Below are 23,041 nucleotides of genomic sequence, written 5' to 3' on the forward strand. Positions count from 1 at the left end.
GTATGTGTGCCAGAGACTCTAGTATGACGCTCGACACGAACCTCTCGCTTTCTTCAACGACAACTGGCGAAAGCGGGAACAGCATTGCGATGGTGACACGTGCTCTTGTGCGTGTGGCATCTGCCGCCCCCTTTCCTCCTCCTCCGTGTACACAGACTGGCCTACCAAGGCGTGTCTGCGTGCCGCCCATGATCAGCGGAGGCCACTGTTGCTGCGGACCCGGTCTCTGGCAGTACTTCATCTCCTTCCCTTTTCGACTCTCCGTATTGGTGTCCCTTGCCCTCCCCCGCTGTTCCTTCCGCCTGTTTTCCGTGTTTATTGTGTCGGCCATCACGACCTCGTGCCCCCTATCATGCACTCTCCATCCCCTTTCTGGCCACCAGGGCTTTAGTGCTCACCTGCACACGTTTGCACACACACACACATACATATATGTCTCGATATATATACATCTGTATGCATTTGTGATATTGGGCAAGTCGCCGCGAACATGGCCTCCACTGCGAATGCCGGCGTGGATGGCTTGTGCCCCGCGACGCGGGACGCCGCTGCTGAGGTGCTGTGGGCAAAGCTGGATGAGGTGCAGAAGCTACTCGCGAATAAGCCGGACGCGAAGGAGCTCTTCACCAAGTACACAGTGTTCCGCTCCGTGGTGGGCGAGGTGAAGCCCGTCTTCACCGACTCGGTGCGCACACGGGTGAAGGTGTTCTGCGAGGAGCCGGCCTTTGCCGTGCCAGAAGAATGCGACGACTTCGAGCCGGTCTCGCTGCACGTTGTGGCGTACTTAAACTACACGCTCTTTATGGAGGAGATGAGGGAGCTGATGGTGCAGGCGCGGCTGCTGAAGAGTATCGGGATGGAGGGCTCAGGGCTGCGGTTCCAGCGCCGCGAGCAAAACATCGTCGCGCCGGACAACGAACCGCGCACTGGAAGCAGCAGCAAGCCATCTGGCCAGGTGCCAATGCACAAGCCGAGCTACCGCCCTGCGACACTCATCCCCGTTGGCACGCTGCGGATGCGTCGGGTCTCGAAGGCGTCGGAGGCAGGAAAGCTTGCGGAGGTGGTTGCCAAAATGGAGCGCGTGTGCGTTGTCAAGAGCGCTCGCTGCTTTGACGCCGGTCGGGCTTTGATGAGAGCAGCCGAGAAGATCGCCCGGGACGCTTTCCACGTCCGCTGGGCCCTTACATACGCGCAGCTGAGCTCCAAGGATTTTTATACCAAGGCCGGCTACACGCCAAAGGACGGGCGTGCGTGCATGGACTTGCATACGCCGCATGTTGTGATGATCAAGTGCTTGGTGGATGCCTCGATGTGAGGTGGTGGTCCGCACATGCGCACAACAATGCACGGCACTGCCGCCGAGAAGTGAAGCGCCGCTGATGAGTTAGCTGGTGTCCTCTCCTTGTCGTTGTGTTGCTTCTGATGGCGCTTGGTATATATGTATATATGTATATATGTATATATGTATATATGTATATATGTATATATGTATATATGTATATATGTATATATGTATATATGTATATATGTATATATGTATATATGTATATATGTATATATGTATATATGTATATATGTATATATGTATATATGTATATATGTATATATGTATATATGTATATATGTATATATGTATATATGTATATATGTATATATGTATATATGTATATATGTGTATATGTATATATGTATATATGTATATATGTATATATGTATATATGTATATATGTATATATCATACGCCAGCATGTGTGCGAGGCAACGAGGCGCGCGAGGGGCGGGTGAGCTTTGAAGCGTAGCACTCAAACGCGCGTGCAGTCTCTACCGCTCCCCTCTTCTCTCTTCCCTTCCCGCTTTGGTTTTGTTTTTTGCTTCGAGGGGAGGGGGGAGAAGGTGTAGGTGGGCGGTGGTGGGAGAACACCGCATATGTAACGCACACACGCACTGTGGGTGTGTCTCTCCTTGCGTTACCACGGGTGCCTGCTGCTCGCTTGCCACTTGGCATTCGCCGAGCCACAGCCGCGGGTGACACAGACACACATACACAACGCAGAAAAGAGAACAAAGCGTTGGCGGTGCACCTATCCACGTGCTGGGGGCGGATACCAGTGGGGCGCGTGCGCTGTCGTCTATGTGAGCCTCCACGTACCTGTGTCTCTGCCTCTCTTCCCGACTGTGACCTTCCCGACTTCCTTCCAGTTTACATCTGCCCAGCGGACTGACTCTCCGCTTTATACGTTACTGCTTGGTTGTGTGCGTGTATGGGCATACACACACACGCATAAACGCACGTGTAGATAAGTATGCTTCCCTTCCTTCGCCAGCGCGTGTGTGTGCGCGAGGGATGGAGTCGCATCGAGGCCATTAAGCGAGTCTGCACATTCGTCTCCGTCGATCTGACTTCTGGAGGCGGTGTGTGTGTGTGTGTGTGTGCGGTGCGGTCGTGCCGCTTTTACACACGGGGGCCAAATGCCGACAGGAGCAGAGTGCGTCTTTTCCATGCGAGAGCATACATACGCGTATACCGCCTGTGCTTGTGCGTCCTGACGAGAGTGCGGAGCTGCATGCCCTTTCAGCTTCCTGCTTCACCGGGTGGAGAGGCGGAAGGGGGGGTTGGATGGGCGGGGGGACTTCCTCTGGAGACGCGGGCAGTGAACGTAGCGAGAGAGAGAAGGGACCATGAGGTTAGTGGGGGGGGGGCTTCTCACAGACTATCACTACGAGAAGCAGCGCTGATGGGCTGAAGGAGGATCTCGCCTGCGGCGGACTGCCCAAAGAAGAAAGAGGGAGACGTGATCATCCACTCACCGCGTCGCCCACCGTCATGCCCCGAGAACGGTGTGCGAGGATGGATACAATGAAGCCAGTGACCGTGTGCCCCGCAGGGACGGGCGCGCACTCGCTTGCCGGCTTCGGCAGCAAAGCAAGACAAAAAAGTTAAGGAGTAGTAGAGGGCGGGGGGGTCCGCCGTCGCAGCACTGACTCTCCAAGGGCGTGCTTAACAGACGTATGTCTGTATGCGTACATGCGTGCCGCCTAGGCTGCATTCTCTCTTCTCGTGGTTGCTCGCACTCACCCCCTCTCTCGCTCTGCCACCCGAGCACACATGAGTACCAATTACGGACAGGAAACGGGCATTACATGGCCAGTGTGCAATCACCTCCCCTTCACAAGTTTTCGGCGACTCTGGCATACGTGGGAGACATCACCGACCCATAGATCTGAGGCGCATCGCGAGAAAGAGGAAGAGGGCAAGGCACGACAGCTAAATTGTCTGGACTGTCCCTCTGCGTCTCTCTCTCGCTGTTCCTTCACTGCTCGAGAGAGAAGAAAGACGTGTTGGGTACGGCGTTAGAGGCACACAAAGAGTGAGCGCTGATGAAGAGCGAGGGAGAGCAGCGGCAGGTGCGGCACACGACAGAACACCTCGCGCAGGGCTCTAAAGCAGACAAGTACGGCGGAGGCGGTGAGTGGGGGGGGGAGGTGGGTAAGCGTGAGAGCCATACGCACGCACATACATATATACATAGATGCATATATGCACCGATACCCACCCACCTTGACCAGCCTTCTTTCTCTTTTTCTGTGCTCCCTCTCCAGTGTCTCATAGGCTATTCCAGCCGAGCCTCTCAACATACCACCCAACACTTCCACTGCGCAAATTCCATCGCCGCGCGCTCTGACGTCGTTGCATCCCCCCAGTGCTTGCTTCAACGGTGACCGCTGCTGCTGCATTGTGCTCCCTGACCCACCGTACGGCGCGTGGATGACACACATAGGCAGGGCCGCGGACGGCTACCAACGCCTCGGCAACAACTACCCACAGGTCATACCCAGCTCGCACTTCGCCGCCGCGTCGCCTGATCCGGTGCTCGCCACACCGATCCAGACTCGACCACTGCAGGGGAATCCATTCCATCCACTGCTCTGGAACGGCAGCGCCACCAGTAGCACTGGGGCAGCCGGTGTGCAGCCGAGCCTCTCGCGAAAGAGCCGCACCAAGCTCACATCGGGCGTCACAGCCGGTAGCAGTAGTGGAGCGCTCTCCTCGACTTTATCTCTCTCAACAACCCTCTCTTGTGCGTCGGCAGCGGCATCCGGCGAAGGGCGACTCCAGCGTCGGGTCAGCCGTGACAGGCTTGGGGCTTCTTCGACTCCGACGTCCTCGAGCACCACCGCGCAAGTCTTGCAGCTGCAGCGACCGGCGCAGAGCCGGATGCCGCCGTCATCCTCGTCTCCGCCTGCGTCGGTTGGCCTCACCGCTGCGGGGGCCGGCGGTGCCGTTACCCCTGCCAATCTGGGCAGGGAGAGAAAAGTGGCGGCTGCCAACTACAACGCTCTCTTTCAGCAAGAGCTTCAGCAGCAGCAACAACAGGGTTCGGGCAAGGGGGCATGGCCGACTCCGTCGCCGTCGCCACCCACTGGCGCGCTTCAGTATGCGCAGTTGCCGCCCAGCGCCAGCGCAGACGTGCATGGCACGGGGGCCCACAGCGGCTCTGGGGAAGGGAGGTCTGAAGCACTATCCTCTTCCGTAACAGCCTCGTCAGCGCAAGCAGGCACAGTGGAGGGCCCGCTGCCGCCGGACGTGCGTCGCATCATTGCCCAGAGTTGCACCAGCAGCAGCAGCAGCGGAGCGGACACAAGCGCCATCATTGATGCAGCAGAGCAACAGGCCCGTCGTCTCATTAGCACCGGCCGCCGCGTGAAAGTGTATCGAGAGGAGCTGACGGCTGCGGAGGAGGAGCGCAAAGACCTGGCCGCCGCCGTGGAGGAGCGCCAACTTGTGCGATCCGTACTACAGAGCGAGGTTGACGACATTAACGCCCGCGTTCAGGCTCTCTTGCAGGAACGTGCGCTTGTTGAAGCGCAGCTGCACGCGCAGGATGACGCGGCCGCGCGTGAAGCACGCAAGTTGACCGAGGCGCAGGACCGAGTGACGGTGCTGCGAAAGACGATTGAGGGCATTGTGGCGGAGACTTCGGCGTCGCGGCTGATGCTGCGGCAGCTAATACCGTCTCTGCACATCGAAAACTACTACTAGAGGGGGGAGAAGGGGACTGCTGATGGAGGTGGCGGCGGCGGCGGCTTCAGGTGCACCGCCATGGCCGTCCTCCGCGGCGAGGTCTCTCTGCTGCTGATTGCAGAGAGACCTCACTGCACACGTCTCTGCCCAGGCGTGCGCACTTACAACGCACACGCTAACACGTCTTGTACACTGTTACTTCTTGCCTTCTCCACTCCCTCTATAGTCGTCATTTATGCGTGAACGGGTTGTATCTCACGTCAGTGGGCGTGAGGCGAGGCGGAGGGTGTGGATGTGTGTGCGCTGTGCTCTGCTCCAGAGGTGGGGTCATGGACGTCGATGAGCTCAGGTACGACCCGTTCAGACGCGCTGCTACAGCAATAACTGCTGCCGTCGTCACTCCCCCTGCCTCCCAACACACTCTCTTCCCTTCTCCGCTGCTACGCCTTGATATGGCGAACAAGGAAAAGTACGTGATGCGGCGCTGCATCGCCCCTTAGCGACTGGAGGGGTGGGGGAGGCGAAAAATGAGAGAGTGAGCCATATAGAGGCGTCGATGGCTTTCCGCCTCTGACGTCTGTCTCCCGCTGTTTTCCTTTTCTTTCGCTTGCTTCTCCCACGCGGTAGTGGGTGCGGCCACTGCCGATCGACTTCGCCTTCTAAAGCACTCGCCCTTTCCTTGGAGTGCACGTCGTTGACACCCACTGACGCTCTCATCGACCCGTCCATCCGCATGCATGCAAGTGCTGCTGCTTGCCCCCTTGCACGGAAAGGAACACCAGGCCCCCCCCCCCCCCCGCCGCCGCTCGAGTGGAGTCGGTGGAGAGGTGCCAAGAACTCTCCCCCACACCCCACCCAGAACACGAAGCACCGAGGGACGACAACTACAGGCATGCACGCGGAGGGGAACAGTGAGACCTGCACCCCCCTCCCCCTCCCCCTACGATGCGGTGGCGTCTTCCGATCCAGAGAGACGCAAAGAGCGAAAGACGCAACGATGTGCCATATCAACTAGAAGAGTTTTGTATAGCAAGCCTGAAGGTGAGAGGTAGCAGTCCGGTGGTGTTGTGGCGGTGCTGGCGGCAGCTGAGGACTCGGTTGGGGGTGGAGCGACGCCTTGGTTGCCGCCTATCGCCTGCACGCGCATCTACATCCACATACGCATCCACGTTCTCCCGTCGCTCTTGACGACTCCATCTCTCTCTCTCTCTCTGTATGTGCGCGTGTCTATGCCACATTCCTTTGCCCTTCCTTCTCTTCACCTTCGTTGCACTTTCTGCCGTCTCGTCTCCTCTGCTGCGTAGTGCGCGAATACATGCACACAAGCGTGTCGCTGTGCTCCCCACAAGTCAACGTAACGGCTTTTACAGCGCCTGCACCCCACCTCCACTGCTCGTGATCAACTTACACACCAACAAAGAAGACAGCAGCACCTGCAGCCTCTTCTCTTCTCTCCCTCCCTCACATACACACACTCGCACATATTCGCACATACACACGCTGGGCCGGTTTTTCGTGCATCAGCCATGCAGTCGGACTTTAACAATGTGGAGACGGAGCTGCGCGACATCGAGGAGACCTTCACCACTGGTCGCATGAACGCCTTCGGCTCCGCCTCCACGCAGGACGCCTTCGTGCATGAGCTGAAGCGCATCGCCGAAATCGAAACCCAAGTATTCTACCGTACCTGCGCGCTGCTCAAGTCGAGCCACACGAACGAGCACAAACTAGTGACGAACATGTACGCCAGCGCGCAGCCGCCGCCGCAGTCGCAGCGCTCCGGCCCTGCAACGACGTCGCCCAGCAGCAACCTGGGCGACGGCAGCTTCCGCGCAAACAGCAGCGGCTTAGAGAGCTCGATGTACCGCGGGTCGATGAACCAGCGCAGTCAGTCGTCGTTCGCGTCCACTGTGGCGGGAGGCCTTAGTGGCGTGCCACCGTCCAACAGCAACACGCACTCGACAGGCGCCAGCTGGCGGCAGTCCCGCCAAGGTTGGGAGAACGTGTCCGCTGGCAGTCCTTTCCCAGGCGTTGGCGACGGTGGCGCTTCATCTGGTGCGGCGCCACACATTCACAGGAGTGAGTGGGGCAATGAGGACGGCTTTGCTGACAAGGCTTTTGAGGATGTGGCTGCCCACTTCGAAGAGCTCGAATCACAGTTCTTCTCCCTCGGCGATTACCTCCGCGAGATCTCGAAGCACGTCATCCGGCTGAACGACATGTCAAAGCAGGTCAACAACGGCGTGAGCTACGGCGCCAGCGGTGGCGTCACCGGTGCCCCCGCCGCTGCAGCGAACGCGAACGGAAGCAGCAACAACACAGACATGCTGCAGACTGTGGGCAGCATGGGACGGCAGGACTACCCTGGCTCCTTTGTCGATCCCACCAGCATCGGCGGTGGAAGCGGCTAAGGGATGGACGGCCCACATTCGTAGACACCAAATCAGATGCGGGTGTGTGAGTGTGCGTGTTTGTGCGCGTGTCTGTTTTGTGCACTTCGCTCTCTCGTTTTTCTTGCTGTTGTGTGGCGCACGCCTCATGATCCGGGTGCATGTGTCGGCTGATGCGGCTAGGAAGACCTGCGCGCCTCGTGCACGCACATAGCTGCTTGTGGAGAGAGAATGCGTACGGTTTCGTCGGTGGGTGGGGGAAAGGCGGGTGAAGTGGCAGGAGCGCACGTGTGACTTCGTTGCCCCTCCCGCACCTCTTTCCTGAACGCTGCCGCTTTCTCCGTACTAATACCTCCCGCTCCACGAGGCACACACACACACACACACACACACACACACACGTGCGCTAACCATTCAGTCCCCCCGCTCGCGTCCTTCTCTCCTTCCTCAACTCTCCTTATACACGCCGGGAACATTACCCTACCCAAAGAAACAGCTCACATCCACTTGCACACAAGCTGGCTGGCAGGACGCCATGTGCGACACACAGGCGAGTGTGGACAGCGGCGGTGGCAGCAGCAGCAGCATCCCTGACCGACTCTTTCACATCTTCATCGCCACTCTGTCCCCCGACAAGGCCACGCGGCAATCCGCCGAGGACGCGCTTGCTCAGTTGGCCGATAAGGACCCACATTTCGTTCTTCATCTCTTGGAGCTCGCTTGCCATTCACCCACAGTGTGCGCGCATACGTTTGGAAGAGGGCTGCCGGCGACGGCGAGCGCGCTTCTGGCGAGCGCCATTCGGTTTCGCAATGAAATTGGCCGCAGCGACTGGAATCGAAACCCGCGCTGCTCTGATGAGGTGAGACAGCGTGTGCGCGACCACGTTGTGTCGCTGCAGTGCCAGCCCCACGTGTCGGAGGCGGTGCGGCGGCAGCTACTGACGGCGACGATTGAGGTGGTGAATGCCGACTACCCCGAGCGGTGGCCCGATCTGCTGCCGCAGCTGACGGGGCTCGTGAGTCAGAGCATGACGGCGCTGCGTGGGCTCTTCGACTGCAACGCGAGCAGCTGCCAGGAAATCGACGGAGACGTCATCCACATGATGCTGCTGCAGCTGAAGGGCTCCCTGGGCGTACTGCGGGGGTGCTGTAAGATCTACGTGGACCCGTTGAAGGTGGACGCCGACGAGGTGGACGTCTTCGCTGGCCACCTTTCTCCGTTGCTCCTGTCCCTGATGGAGCTGTTGTCGGGGCGGTGGCAGCACGAGCTGACGGCGCTGGCGGGCCACGGTGCCGCGACCGCGACCTCTGGTCCTTCCTTGGCTGCGCTGTTTTGCTTCTCGGCGGAACTGGAGGAGCTGGCGCACTGCATGCGACTCTCCCTAAAGTGCATCTTTTCTCTCTTTGAAAGCCGCTGGCCCGCATGCTTGTGCGAGGTGTCGGCCCTCGACTACCTCTACGCCTCCTGCGTGGTGACGCCGATTCAAGTTTTTCAGCAGGCCGCTTTGCCGCTCTGCCGAGCAAGGCTGGCGCACGCGCTGCACCACCCGGCCGAAACAGGCATGACGGTCACGCAGCTTCGCGGTGATCACTTCTCCAACTTCCAGCAGTCCGCCATGTTTACACTACTCAAGTGGGTCATGAACATCGCCCACAAGCTCACTCAGGAGTTTGCGTCGCCAAAGAGCTGCGAGCGACGCTGCCGCACCGTGGCGAAGCACTTCACCGCACAGTACCTGCAGCCCACCGTCGAGGCCGCCCTGGCGCTTGTGCGGTGGCACGCCGGCCCACCGCTCGCCCTAACCTCCAAAGCGTACATCCTCGCACTCGAGGTGCTGACGCTCGCAGTCCAGCACAAGGCTGTGTACGCGAGCGTACTGCACCCCAGTGCCGAGGAGCTCATGACGGTGCTTCTCTTCCCACGCCTCGCCTTCACGGACGAGGACGAGGAGCTGTGGTCCGACAACCCGGAGGAGTACGTGCGCAAGCAAGCGAACCCCGCCGGCGACATCTACAGCGCCAAGGTGGTGTCGACGAACCTCCTCATGTCCCTTGCCGCCGGTACGAAGAAGTTCCACGACAAGAGCCTCTTCCTCTCTCTCATGAACTTCTTGCTGAACCAGCTTCAGGCCTACGTCGGTGCGGCTGCGCAGGCGACGAGCGATGACGCTCACCTCAGCACCCCCGCCATGGAGGCGGCGCGCCGCGTCGATGCCTCACTCTACTGCTTTTACCACTTCAAGAAGATCCTGCTAGCGATGCGCTTTGGTGACGACAAGCTCGAGTACGTCCTGTCGACCTTCACGGTGCCAGTGACGCAGTACTCGCTGGGATTCCTGCGCGCACGCGCGGTGCTGGTTCTCAGCACGTTTGCACCGTCGCTCGAGTGGAGCAGTCCGCTGGCGTACCAGCAGGCCCTTCAGCCAGTGCTGTGTCTGCTTAACGACAGCGAGGCGCCAGTGCGTGTGCAGGCCTGCGTGTGCTTTTCGCGCCTCGTCTGTCATCCCTTCGCGCGCGACGTCATCAACCCCTGCATTGCCGAGCTCATCCAGCACTACTTCAACGTGATGCGGATGATAGACAACGAGGCGGTGGTGCGCACGCTCCGCAAGACCATCTCGTTCTACAAGAACACGCTGTCGCAATGGGCACTGGAGCTGACGGAGATGCTGGTGAGCCACTTTGCCGTCGTGCTGGAGCGTGTAACGGCCAAGTACAACGCGCTGGAGTCGATGACGTCGTCAACGGCGCAGACGACGGGTGGAGGTGACAAAGCCGAGCTGTTCCTCGACAATGACGGCTTTGCCGATGTGCTGATGACTGCCGACGAGCTGCTGGAGACTCTCACCACGCTTGTTAAGGCGCTTCCGGAGAGCACGGCTACTGTGGCCGCACGCCACGCTGCCGCTGACTTATTGGCAAAGGCCTCTGGCGCATCGTCCTCCTCGCCGTCTGCGGCGGCCCCATGCCCGTCAACGGAGGCGCTCCAGCAGGACATCTTCGTGCAAATCCAGCTGCGCGTAGCCCCGATGTTATTTGTGATCCTCGGCCACCAAGGCGGCAGCTCCTACGGTTTCATGGATCCTGCCCTGTCCCTCCTCACCACCCTCATCGCGCGCAGTCCAGCCATCGCGCCGCCCATGTGGAAGGTCCTGTGGTGCCTCTATCAGCTGATCATCCGAGGCGGCGCTGTCGACTATATCCAGCAGCTACTTCCCCCGATCGACAACTTCGTCTCTGTCGAGCCGGCCTCCTTTCTGTACGGCACACTGGCGGAGCTGACGCGCGAGCCGCTGCCGGCAGCCGTGCCAGCGGAGGAGGCGGCCCAAACGCCGGCGCAGCTGGTCTTAGCCATGTGCGAGGCGGTGCTGGCGAGCACGTCGCTGCGGGAGCGCGAAGTGGCCGCAGTGCCGAAACTGTTGGACGTGATTGTGCAGTGCAGCTGGGCAGCCTCGGCGGCGGCGGCATCGACCTTCGCATTTGCGGAGGCGGCGCATGCCTTGGTGCAGTACGTGACGCAGCTGTCCTTGAAGATCGCCGGCACACGGCCACAGCAGAGCGCGACGTTTCGCGTGTTGCTCGCCAACAACATCTTCTCCTGCCTTATCGCTGATGCGCCTGCTGCCGTGGCGGTGCTGCATGGGCTGCAGGTGACACGCCCGTTTCTGGAGCAGTACGTGTCGTTGCTGGCGCGGAGCGTGTCGATTGAGGGTAGCGAGGAGGCAATGCTGGGCCTCATGCGGGGCTATGACCGCAGTCTCTTCGTGTACGCCATGGTTTCGTGTCTGCGTGCGCTTGCGGCAAACACGATTGACGCCGGCGCGGCAGAGCTGCGGTCTGGCCTGGAGGGTGCCGTGCAGTGCGGTGTGCTGCAGCAGCTGGCTGAGATGGAGACGACCAACGGCACGGCGGAGCTGCGCGTTCATCAGCGACGCATTGCAAAGCTGTCGGGGAAGCCGGTGCCGACAGCGCATGCCAGCGAAGGCGCCTCCGCGGAGGAGGCGGAAGACGACGAGGAGGAGTGGGACAGCGAGGCCAGCAGCGAAGAGGACGACGACGGCGAATGGCTGCAGGATGACGACGACGGCGGCGAGTGGGGTGAGGTCGATGCCGACAGCGACAGCGCGGAAGGCTTTCTGGGTGGCGAGGGCGCCGGCCACGGACCGAGTCGAGACAGCCGCTTTCAGGGTATGCTGCGCCAGGCTCAGGCGCTTCGTGAGACACCGCAGCAGAGTCACCGTAAAGAGGCCGTCGACGACGCCGACGACGCCGACGACGCCGACCTGGATGACTTTGAGGAGGAGAACCTGCTCGACGACGAGGACTTCTCGAGCCCAGTGGACGGCATCAATGCATGGGCAGCCCTGGTCTCGGAGGTGGAGCGGACCGACGTGGCGGCGGGTGGCAGTGCCTCTGTGGTGGCGCTGCTGCGCAGCGCCGCTGGCCAGGCGCAGGCCAGCGCTATTGTCCGCGCACGTGACCTCACGTGTGAGCTACAGGTGGCCCGGCAAACCCATCGCGCACTCCTCGATCAAGTGAGGCACTGAAGAACACGGGAGGTGCCTCTGAGGAGAACACCGCTATGACGTCTCTCTGCGCATGTGCGCGCGTCCCTGCACTTGTCTCCCCAGCGCCTCCTACGCCGGCCGCAGCGAAATGTGAGCACACCCGCTACCGCACTCACGAGGATTGTAACGACGACGTGGCGGTGGTGGTGGTGGCGGGTGGCGGGCACGAGGAGAGAGGAGCTGGCGGTTGCTGTGGTAGCTGGCAACGCAGAGAGACAGAGCGAGTACGAGAGATGGGGAGGGGATGATGATGAGGGTCTTGCCAGCGAGACGATCCTGTGCTGGCACACACACACACACACACACACACACACACAAGCACGTACGCACGTACACGTGGCACACTCATTCCATTCAACTTGAAACTGGTGGACGCAACGGTGCGCTTACTTGTATGCGTTTGTGCGTGCGTGTGTGTGCCCAGGCGACGTCACCGCTTCCTATGCCGAGGAATTGGAGGAGGAGGAGGGCGGACGGACAGCGAGAGCAGCGGTGCACCCGTTTCTAAGCCCCGATACTCCGCCCCCGATCCGCCTCTTCCTTTTCCCTATAACACACGCACACACGCACACACGCACGCTGAACTTTTCACTAACTCACACGTCTCGATTGTCTGCGCGTCACACGCAGCGAAACACTAAAACGCGCCAGAGGGAAAAAGGGGGTATCGTCTTTCACCGTGCTGACCTCCGATTCTTTGCCTGCCTCTCTGACGAACAAGATGCACGTCTGCGCGCTTCTTTGCTCACCGCAGGACGGCGGTCGTCTCATCCTTCTCGCACAGGGATGCACCATCATGATGGATACACGGGCATGTGCGCGTGAAGATGCGTAAAACTCGTGCCTCTCATTTTCTCACAACTCTTCGCCATCATCGACACACACACACACACACACACAGCAGCAGCAGCAGCAGCAGCAGCAGCACCTTTGTGTTCGCGTGTGTGTGTGTGTGGCTCAGGCTGCCTCCATCTGCGCTCTCACTCTCTTCTCCCCATCTTTTTCTTTATCATCCGACTCGTCCTCAGACACGCACACGCGCACACACGAGGGTAGCGACCGAAACATCAAGCACCATAAGGAGTTACGTGTAGTGGTTACCTGCTGCTTCCATTCTCCGCCACATTTTACACGCACACGCACACGCATAAAGCGAAAAGTGCACCAGAAGACTCCGCGGCAAGGGGCACACTAGACATACATCTCGAGGGCGGAAGCCGAGTGCACTCGCGCATCTTCGAATAAAACGCGGCGGAAAATGGCGGCGTCTGCATCGCCCTCAACAAACAACCCGGGTCTGCTCAACTACATGATCCGCGCCCTGCTCGCCGGCGGCTTCATCTCCATCTTCACCTTCTTTATGGCGGTGCACTTCTACTATGCCAGCGCCGCTCTGCTGGACGTGGTGGTGCTGCTCATTCTCTTCTTCCTCCTTTCCTTCTTTGGCCTGAGCATCACCTCGCTCGTGCTGTCGGCCGTGGTGGGCCCTGGTGAACTACCCTCGCGCTTCTCGGCGGCGCGCATGGAAACGTTCATTCGCGAGGAGCTGCAGTGTGCCTTGGCAAAGGCGCACGGCGGCAGAGGCGGCGGCCAGGCAGGAACAACGGCGGAGCCGGTGCGTGAAGGTGCCGCCAGTGCCCGCAATAGCAGTCGTGCTGTGGCGGCGAAGGCGAAGGTGGGGGAGCCGAACTGGAACGATGTGGATGAGGCTGAGAGCCAGCAGCTGGCGAACGTCGCCTCTACCGCAGCAATCCTGCGGCGCAGCAGTCCCACTGCCGAGGAGGAGGAGCTAGAGCGTGCCGCCGTCGAGGCGCGGCTGTGCATGTACACGGAAGACGGTGGCTCGACGTCTCAACTCTCCGATGGCGACACGGCAGGTGCAGTGAGTGGGGTACGACAAGCTGAGGACAATGGCGATAACGGCGAGGAGGTTGCGGCGGAGGACAATTCAGAGCTGCCGCCGTACATGACGGAGGCGATGCAGATGCGGCGCCAACGCAAAGTCCGTCGAGGGCTGGAGATCGTGCTGGTGAGTCATGCTGCCCGCAAGGTGCTGGAGGCCATCGACGGCACCGACATGGATCGCAAGCAGGAGGAGATGGGCTTCCTTATTCCGGGCGCCAACTGGTGCCGATTCTGCAACTTTTATCAGATGAACGATACGCGACACTGCAAGGTGTGCAACCGGTGCGTGTACCGCTCGAAGCTGCACTGCATCTGCTGCGGGCAGTGCATCGGCTACGCGAACAGCAAGTATTACGTGCTCTTTCTTTTCTACCTATGCCTATCCTTGGTGATGGCGGACGTGCTCGACCTCTACTGTGTCTCGTGGGGGTACACGTTCTTCTTCAAGGCTTCTGGCGATGCCAACTCCGTCTTCTATTTGGTCTTTGTGTACAGCGCGAGCTTCGCCGTTGTCGGACTGGGGCTCCTGGTGCAATATCTCTACGCTGCCGGCCGCGGTGTGGGTCTTCTCACGGACCTGCTGCGACAGCAGCGAGACGAGCTTCAGGCCGCCCGGGCACGCAACAACGGCGAGCAGTACCAGCCTGTGCTGTCGGAGAGAACCATGCACGCGGCCGAGGAGGGTTCAGCCAGTCCCATGCAGGAAACCTTGCCGTTTAGCTGGCGCATGGCCATGGAGACCGTGGGCGAAGGGCTGCCGCTGCCGCTGTGGCTCTGGCCGACCCCGACGCTGCCGGCTGCCAAGGAGACGGATGACCCACCGGGCTTCTGGGACGCTTTCAAGGAGGCGATCCGCCTTCGCCTGCGCAGTGTCGCCGACGAGGACGACGTCTTTAGCGACGAGGACGTGCTCGGCGATGCTCATGCGGCTGGCACCTTCACCAATGGTGCAGCGCGGTCGGCTGCGGACATCGCGCGCGCTGCCCCCCAACTTTCAACAGCGTCGACACCTCTACCGCTAAGGTCGCGAATGCCGTACCACGCGAAGAGCACGGATGTGACGGTGGTAGCCCCGGTGGTGGTAGAGGTGACTTCCGCAGTCTCACCAATGCACGTGAATCCCTCGGCACCGCCGGCTGCCAAGGTTGCCCCTATTCCGAAGCATGAGGCGGACTGAAGAGGAGGGGTGAGGATGTGGGGGTACGCCTGCCTGTCTGCATGCGTGTGTGTATGAAACCCACCTCTAGTGGGATGCGGGTGCTCATGTAAGGTTGCTTGGCGGATTGCCTGCTTCTGTGTGTGTGTGTGTGTTGTATGAGGAATCCTCACGCGGCAGCTTGCCGCTGCTCTTTGCTAACGAGGTGACTCCCCCCTCTCCCCACCCCGCAGGTGTTTTTTCTCTCTCTCTCTGCGACTTGCTCTGCGTCTCTTTGACCTCCAATGGTTCTCTTGAAGTTGCTTTTTCCAGGTGGCGCCTCCCCCCTCCCTGCCCCTCCCTTTCTTCCCCCCTCCCTCTCCTCCCATTTACACGCACGTGCACGGCCACGGACATCCGCAGAGACTCCCCTCCTCTCTTCCACCCCCTCCGCTCCCTCCCTCCCTCCCCGCTTGCTCCTCCTCAACCTCCTCTTCCTTTACTTCGTGTTGGTAGGTTCTTAGCCGGGTTTTACCGTTTTTTTTTTGCGTTTTTGCGTTTGATGTCTGCCCGCCCCTTGTCCTTCCCGATTCTTCTCTGGGTCTTTTACGTCTGGTGTGGCGCCTCTCCTCGGGATAGCCTTGTGTTCCTGTGTGTAGGTGCGTGTGGGTTTTAGGGGGGGAGGATAGGGAGTGGGAGGGGTTTGTGGTAGAGGGAGGGAGAGGAGAGGGGAAGGTTTTTGTTGCTGTGTGTATTTTGAGCTTGATAGCGCGCTCTTCGCATCATCCTCTGACAACGTTCACACACACATATATATATAAGCATACACCCACACACACGCCTTTACACCGCGACGACGACTCCCTTTCCACAACCATGGAACGGTGAGCTTGTTTACGGTTTAAAGCACTTGGACTGCTCGCGCGAAAAGGCAAAACCACTTCATTCTGTCCTCCCTACCTCGTTACCCCACACCCCTGTGAGCCTTCAGAAGCACAGCCTGCGGCTCACCCACGTGGTATGATGAATGATGACGATGCTATTTTGTGGCGGACCCGCGTACAGTCCTCCCCCTCCCCCCACCCCACCCCCGCCTTGCCCCTCGAACGTATACTGTTCCATTTTCTCTCTCTTCGCTCTCCCCGACTGCCATCACTGCCGATATCGCTGCCCTTTGCATTGCTGCATCCACTCGCTGCGGCTTACCAGTGTGCGACTACCCTCTTGTCGTTTCCTTCGCCGCATTCCTGTCCCCCTCCGCACACATACACACCTAAACACCTATATATATATATGCACTTTACTAATCACTCCATCGTGGTACAACAGCTCAAGTGCACGCCCTTTTCGAGTTCGCACGAAGCCGAAAACAAGACGACAAGCTTCAACGCCAGCAGAAAAGCACCGGAAAGGAGAGCGAAGTCATCGCCTTGCGTTCACCCTTGCACAAAACTCCCTGATGGTGTGCGCCTATTCGTGATGCGCTCCATTTGTGTGCGTAGTCGCTTCTCTCCTGTCTTGCTCTCTTCGCTTGAGCGCATCTCCGCGTTCTGCTCTCCTCTCTCTCCTTAACACACATTGTGCACCACACGCGCATCCGTACCTATTCGTTTAGCGTCTCCTCATCCAGCTCCCTCGTGTACGTCTTTGCGTGAGAGTGAGTGTGAGTGTGTGTGTGCAACCATCCCCCTCCCCCTTCTTACACTGTTTGAGGATAACGTGTCTGCGTTTTGCGGAGCCGCACATCCATTTCTCCCCCGCCTCCTGCCCGAGCTTCTGCTGCCCCCCCCCCCCCCCGCGCGCCACCACGCGGCCACCTCTCCCTCCTCGACACACACACACACACACACAGACAGACATACAGACAGACAGACTTCTGTTCTCGTTCATTTTCTTTTCTGTGAGGCTTTTCGTTGGCATGTCGGTGCATCCCGCTGTTCAGTCGCTGTGTGAACAGCCCATCGACACCATCGGACTGACAGCTGTCTCTGCAGTTGCCTCCGCCCTCGGAGATGTATCGACCGCCACAGATCTTATCCAGCGGCCTGAGCAGGAGAAGGCGCTGCATGATCTGCTGAAGAAGTGCATGTCGATCTTGAACAATAGCGGCAAAAACTTCGCGCTGCGACTGGCGTGCCTGGAGTGCCTGTACGCACTCTCTCAACCCCCCATCCCCGCATTTCGGACGGGGCTGCTGTGCAACACACTGAACAGCGTGAACAGCAGCGTGGAGGAGATGCTGGCGCGGACGGGGCCAAGCGGGACTGAGAGCCCTTCCTCGGCTCGAGAAATGTTCACAGTGCTGGTCTTTCGCTTCACCAACTACGACACGAAGGTAGCTCGGCTGCTGCTGCAGCATATGTGCGACGGCGACGTCGGCACAATGATGCAGACGCTCCTCCGTGTCATGGTGCAGCATTGTGAGACATGCGAGTGGCCACTGCTGCAGGCGGCGTTGCAGTCTCTCTACGAACTGACGGTGCCGATTACCTACTACGCCACCGGCAAGGACGGCGCCGCGGAGCCGAGCTGCGACTCTGCCGCAACAGCGACCGACAGCTCGCTGCAGAGCTTCACGGTGGAGAGCTTCCAAGACAGAATTGCCGTGCTGCTCACGGAGATGCGCAACCACCGACTTCTGGAGAAGCTGCTGGCGTCACTGCGCTTGTCGTGGCACGAGTCCACCCACAACCGCAGCCCGCCGTCGCTTGCACAAGGATACGCGGAGTCGGTCGCGCTGGGAGCCCTTGGCCGCCCTGACGTGGCGCACACTGTCACCAGCGCCAGCGCGGAGCAGCAGATGGAGTTGCTCAACTGGCTCTCTGCCTTTACGCTGCTATGCCGGGCACTGGACAACATGGTCGAGTTCTGCCGGGACGCGAAGCTCTCAAGGGAGGTGCGGGCCCGGCTGCTGAGCGACCCCGGCTGCCACGACTGGCTTGCGTCCGCGGCCGTGCCGGCTGTCGTTGCAGCCATACAGGTGTGGATGTCTGAAGACGGCGCCAGCGCCACGCCCGCAGCGATCAGCGACGGCAGCGCAGGCCCCTTCGCGACGGCCAAGGTCAAGCTCAGCTTGCTAACGGCAGCCGTCACGCTCCTGCGCATGCTGCGATTTGCCCTGTACAAACCAGCTGTGGGCTTCACCGCAGCGCTGCTCTCCTCGATGGCGTGCCTTGCAGCGCAGGTGCAGCGCGGGGAGCCACATCTCCGTCTGCAGTACGGCGGCATGCAGGTAATGCTCTTGACGATCGAGTGCCTTGTGAACATGAACGCGGTGGCAGTTACCAGCCCGGTGAACCTCTCAGAGTCATACCATGGGTTGCTGCGCACCATCGCAGCGGACAAGACTCGCTGTACGTTATCGAACTGCTCCAGCGACGCCAGCAGCGGCCACGGGGCGGTCGCGGAGCCGCAGCCGGATGCACTGCTGCCCATCGCTGAATGGTTCATCTTGTGCGTGCGCGAGGAGGAGTCCTCGTTCTTTGATATCGACAGCGGCAACGCATCCGTGGCGCTGCTGCACGAGTGCTTCGCGTCAGAGGAGGCCATGCTGCAGGACGCGGCAGACCGCGTCGCTGACCTTGTTGCGCTCGAGTCGCAGCTGGCGATGATGCAGAACTTTTTGCTTCTCATGACACTGACAGAGCTGCTGAGTGGGCTACCCGATGGCGGGCTGGAGCGGTTGACGCAATCTGGTCCGCGCAGGCGCAGCGGCGCTACAGACGCGCAACAGAAGCCACCGAACGACAGCGGCAGCTCGTCAAAGAGGTGCAGGCCTTCCAAGAAGAAAGCGTCGCACCACCCCGCGGCGTACGTGTGCGACTTGACGGGAAAGTTGATGCGCGAACCGGTGGTACTCAAGGGCGGGCACCGATTCGAATTCGACGCACTGCAGAACGTCATTCTGCAGGTCGGACATGTCGACCCCATCTCTGGCGAGTCTATCGACGAAGACGTCGAGGTAAACATCGCACTGCAGCAGGAGATTGCGGCCTATCGTGTCAAGCGCGCATCCGAAAAAGGAGGCAGTTGATATCCAACCCCACCCCACCCTCTTGCGCGTTCCTGCTCTCTCTCGTGTTGTTACGGGGGAAGGAGAAAAGAGGAGCTGTGGGCTATCTATGTAGACTAGCTGTGGAGCGTGGCACATGGAACGCAATGGGGGACGTCCCCGCTCCCCTCTTTTATCTGCTTGGCTTGGCGCCCATGTGCGCCTTCTCCCCTCTCTGCGTTTTCTGGTGTTGCGTGGAAGTTGCCGCCGCCGCCCTTCCCCCATCAAGACGATGATGCCGGGGGTGGGATGGGGTAGGGGGACACCCCTCTCCGTGCGTCGTATCACAGAGTCCAGTGCCCCCCCCCCCGCAGACAGAAGCGCCGTTTGGAAGCAAAGCCCCACGATGCAGAAGGGTGGGAGCTGTGCGCACGCGCTGCCATGCACAGCTGGCCCGGCGTGCCGCGTCTGGGCAGTGCGTGCACAGGTAAGAGGAGCACGAGCGACGGACGGGCAAGGCGCGAAGAGATCCGTATCGATCAGCCCCAAGGTGCATGTCGGCAAAGCATGCGGCATCTCCGACATCCGACCCGGGTGGGCCGATGAGGCACAGATGCCGGAAGCATGGCGCGAGCACCCCGAATTTGCACCGTGGCGTCCTCCGGACTCCACCATAGAGATTCGCGGCACCACATTGCGGAACGCCGGGACTTAGAGCGACTGAGGGCGAAGCGTGGCACCCAGGCAGAGTGTGCAGAGGGTCTCCATAGAGCCCCTGACCTGTGGCTGGCCAACCTCCTCCCTGAGCTCATGCGGCATGCACCTGGACCACCCCGCTGTTACACTCACGGCAGACGCCTGCCGCCTCCGCCCTCGAGCGCAGGACCCTGGACGCGTCCCGCTGGGATCAAGACATGCAGTCTAGCCAGGTCCGTGTGGAGTTCGCCGCGCAGCGCGTACCCAACGAGGAGGCGAGGAAGGGCAGGAAGAGCTTGATAGGCGCATGACCCGATTCGGTGGCAGGACGGCTTGTCCCATGACGGCCAGGCGTTAGCGGCAGTGCCGCGGCGGCAGGCGATCGGTGGCTGTGTGGTTGTGCATGCGTATCCGTTTGCTGGCTTGCTCGCGGGTGGAATACGGGCGCGTTGGACCGCTGAAAATGTGCGACTTACCGCTTCTCTCGATATCTTTCTTTGCCGTGCATCATCATGCGCGATGGATGCGCTCTTGCAGAGCTCGAGAGAAGGAGCGATGGAGGGGCATAGAGGGAGGGGGGGCAGCCATGCCCACAAAGGCAAACGCGAAAAGTCCTGACCTGCACGAGCAATTCGCAACTCGCGCGTGTTAGACGTCCAAAGGGAGGTGCACCGCAAGCGCTCGCGGAGGCAATCATGAGCGCTGAGCTCTTTGTGTTTCTCCCCATTCCTCTGCATACGTGAGTGTGCCACTCGCTCCTCTCTTAGGCAGCGGCCATCTCCAGCCTTGCCACGCCCCCCTTCCCCCCGACATACACAGGAATGTGCGAGATTCTCCTGTTCTTTGGCCTTAATCCATTGCTGCTCAACACCGCCTTTCCTCTTCTACGCTTCCTTGTCGCCGTCTTGCCCTCTCCATGCCCCCCTCTCTCTACACACGCACACGTACACATCAACATCCATCCGCACTCACCATTTCACGTCCACGTGCGCGTCTCCGCTTCCTCTCTCTCCTCGTGCTGGACATCTGACACTTTTCTTCTTCGCTCGGCTACACGCTCACGTAGTTGTTTCATTGCGACTCCTGTTCGTTTTGTGTGTGTGTGTGTGCTCTTCGCCCCCGTATCTCCCTTTCTCGCCCCCCACTTCTCGCCGCGCCGCACCACCCCGCGTGTGCTGCTTCAGCTGCTGCTGCTCTGTCTCTGTGCGCTTGCATCAGTGTGCCCTCCCTTCCCCCATCTCCCCGCCGTACACGATGCCGCGCGCTTACCTCGCAGGCGAGCGCAGGGGCTGCCGTCGCTCCTGGTACGCGGTAGCCGTGTGCGCTGTAGTGGCGCTCGCCATCGGTGGTGGTGGACTTCTTATGGCCGCCGCAAGGGCCGTGCCGCGGCTGACGCCGGCGCAGGAGCACCGCGGCATCACCGCTGCCATAGGCCACCACTCTTTTGCCCCGCCGCTGCTGCGGCAGTACTACGGTGACGGCGAAATCCCACACTGGGTCATCTCCGGCACGTCCGTCATCACGGACGAATACGTGCGGCTCACGGCTGACCAGAAGAGCCAGACAGGCCACCTGTGGAACACGGAACCGCTGGATATGGACGCCTTCGAGGTGGTCGTGGGCTTCCGCGTCTATCGGCCAATGGGCGGCTTCGGCGCGGACGGCTTCGGGGTGTGGGTGGCGCAGCCGCCTCGCTTTGACGGCCCCCTCTTTGGCCGCCCGTCCACCTTCAACGGCTTCGGGGTCCTGTTCGACTCGTACGACAACGACAACCGCCGCGACAACCCGATGGTGAGCCTCGTGTACAACGACGGGTCCAACACCAAGCACTTCGACCCTGAGAGGGACTTCATGGGTGACAGCGTGGCCAGCTGCGTTTTCGACTTCCGCGAGATTCCCGAACCGAACATGGCCACCATGCGCATGGTGTACTTCAAGGGTGAACTTCAGGTGTACCTGTCCAGAAACAGCGAGGCCACAGAGACAGAGTGTCTCAAAGTCACCAGACTGCCGATGCCAGAGGGCAAGGTGTACCTCTCCTTATCTGCCCAGACCGGCGGTGTGTCGGAGATCCACGACATCATGTTCGTTCATCTGTCTCCCCTGGTGGAGGCAAAGTACGACCACGATGTGCGGCAGACTACGGTGCCGACCAACGGCCTCCACGACGCGCGGCTTTACGACAACGAGGCGATGAACAACCGCCAAACGTCAGAGGTGCCGACAGATACCCATTTACCCACGATGGTGCCGCAGGAGGCGCACCCGGCACAGCAGCAGCATCAATACCAGGAGGCACAGCCGACACAGCAGCAGCATCAATACCAGGAGGCACAGCCGACACAGCAGCAGCATCAATACCAGGAGGCACAGCCGACACAGCAGCAGCATCAATACCAGGAGGCACAGCCGACACAGCAGCAGCATCAATACCAGGAGGCACAGGCGGCACAGCAGCAGCAGCAGAACCAGCCGTCCGCGCAGGCCACTGACAACATCGGTGAAAAAGAGCGGCAGCGAATCGAGGAGCTGGAGAGGAGGTTGGAAGAGCTCCAGGGCCGCAACGGTTACCGCGCCACGCGTCGCATTGATGAAGAAGTGGAAGAGTTGGTCGACTATGACGATGAAGACAGAAACAGACAACGCCGCGTGCGACGCGTGCGCCGTGCACGCACGCCCCGTAGCAACCGCGTGGAGCAGGATGAGTAGAATGGGGAGCAGAGGTGAGGGGGCAGCTAAGAGCGGCGTCTTTGCCTCGGGTACTTTGTGTATGTATGTGTGTGCTTGCGTGCATCTGCGATGAGGGCGGCAGAGTTTCAAGGTTTCGGTGACAGGGCCTGCGCTGCTCTGTTTTCTCGCTTCCTGGCCTACCGCCACTCTCTGCCACCTTCCCCATCACCTCCTCGTCCGTCCTGCCCCTTCTGGGCGGGGCTTGCCGGTGTTCTCCTCGGGTGTGCGTCGGCGCGACGGCTGCCGTTGCCGCTGCGGTCGTCGTCTTCATACGTTATTGTGTGGAGGCTCATCTGTGCCGGTGTGTGTGTGTGTGTCAAGCAGTTTATCATGGGCCTGTCTGCCAATGCACACGCTCCGCCATGTCTGTTCTTCTCTCTGTGCTCTTTGGGCGGACCGCGATGCAGCCCCTCCCCCTCCCCCCAAACAAAGGAAAGTGTACAAGCAGTGAGCGCCTGCGCGTGTGCGTGTCTGCGCGATGCTCTCTCGCTTCCTCATGTGAACCCACTTGGAAGCCTGTGCCCGCCGGCTCCACCGTGCACCTCTCCTCTCCTCTGTTCGTTGGGTGCATGTCGTGGCCCCCCTCCCCTTCCTCTCTCTT

At 60.3% G+C, this 23,041-nt stretch overlaps 7 protein-coding genes across 7 annotated transcripts; all 7 read left to right on the plus strand.

The window, feature by feature from the left end:
- Positions 1-490: 490 nt before the first annotated feature.
- On the plus strand, positions 491-1,315 carry LINJ_13_0500 (actyltransferase-like protein; the record flags this gene model as incomplete). The annotated part of the gene is made up of 1 exon (XM_001464044.1): positions 491-1,315. One exon carries the CDS (start codon positions 491-493, stop codon positions 1,313-1,315), a length of 825 nt encoding a protein of 274 aa, XP_001464081.1.
- A 2,451-nt stretch (positions 1,316-3,766) lies between these two features.
- Positions 3,767-5,041, plus strand: LINJ_13_0510 (conserved hypothetical protein; the record flags this gene model as incomplete). Its single annotated transcript, XM_001464045.1, has 1 exon — positions 3,767-5,041. The coding sequence occupies one exon, from the start codon at positions 3,767-3,769 to the stop codon at positions 5,039-5,041; it is 1,275 nt and encodes a 424-aa protein (XP_001464082.1).
- Positions 5,042-6,549: 1,508 nt separating this feature from the next.
- LINJ_13_0520 (conserved hypothetical protein) lies at positions 6,550-7,434 on the plus strand (the record flags this gene model as incomplete). The annotated part of the gene is made up of 1 exon (XM_003392303.1): positions 6,550-7,434. One exon carries the CDS (start codon positions 6,550-6,552, stop codon positions 7,432-7,434), a length of 885 nt encoding a protein of 294 aa, XP_003392351.1.
- Positions 7,435-7,948: 514 nt separating this feature from the next.
- LINJ_13_0530 (conserved hypothetical protein) lies at positions 7,949-11,962 on the plus strand (the record flags this gene model as incomplete). Its single annotated transcript, XM_001464046.1, has 1 exon — positions 7,949-11,962. The coding sequence occupies one exon, from the start codon at positions 7,949-7,951 to the stop codon at positions 11,960-11,962; it is 4,014 nt and encodes a 1,337-aa protein (XP_001464083.1).
- Positions 11,963-13,241: 1,279 nt separating this feature from the next.
- LINJ_13_0540 (conserved hypothetical protein) lies at positions 13,242-15,065 on the plus strand (the record flags this gene model as incomplete). The annotated part of the gene is made up of 1 exon (XM_001464047.1): positions 13,242-15,065. One exon carries the CDS (start codon positions 13,242-13,244, stop codon positions 15,063-15,065), a length of 1,824 nt encoding a protein of 607 aa, XP_001464084.1.
- Positions 15,066-16,941: 1,876 nt separating this feature from the next.
- On the plus strand, positions 16,942-19,056 carry LINJ_13_0550 (conserved hypothetical protein; the record flags this gene model as incomplete). Its single annotated transcript, XM_001464048.2, has 1 exon — positions 16,942-19,056. The coding sequence occupies one exon, from the start codon at positions 16,942-16,944 to the stop codon at positions 19,054-19,056; it is 2,115 nt and encodes a 704-aa protein (XP_001464085.2).
- A 2,016-nt stretch (positions 19,057-21,072) lies between these two features.
- On the plus strand, positions 21,073-22,419 carry LINJ_13_0560 (putative lectin; the record flags this gene model as incomplete). Its single annotated transcript, XM_001464049.1, has 1 exon — positions 21,073-22,419. The coding sequence occupies one exon, from the start codon at positions 21,073-21,075 to the stop codon at positions 22,417-22,419; it is 1,347 nt and encodes a 448-aa protein (XP_001464086.1).
- Between the last annotated feature and the right edge of the window lie 622 nt (positions 22,420-23,041).

Source organism: Leishmania infantum, chromosome 13, assembly GCF_000002875.2.
Source record: "Leishmania infantum JPCM5 genome chromosome 13".
NCBI lineage: Eukaryota > Euglenozoa > Kinetoplastea > Trypanosomatida > Trypanosomatidae > Leishmania > Leishmania infantum.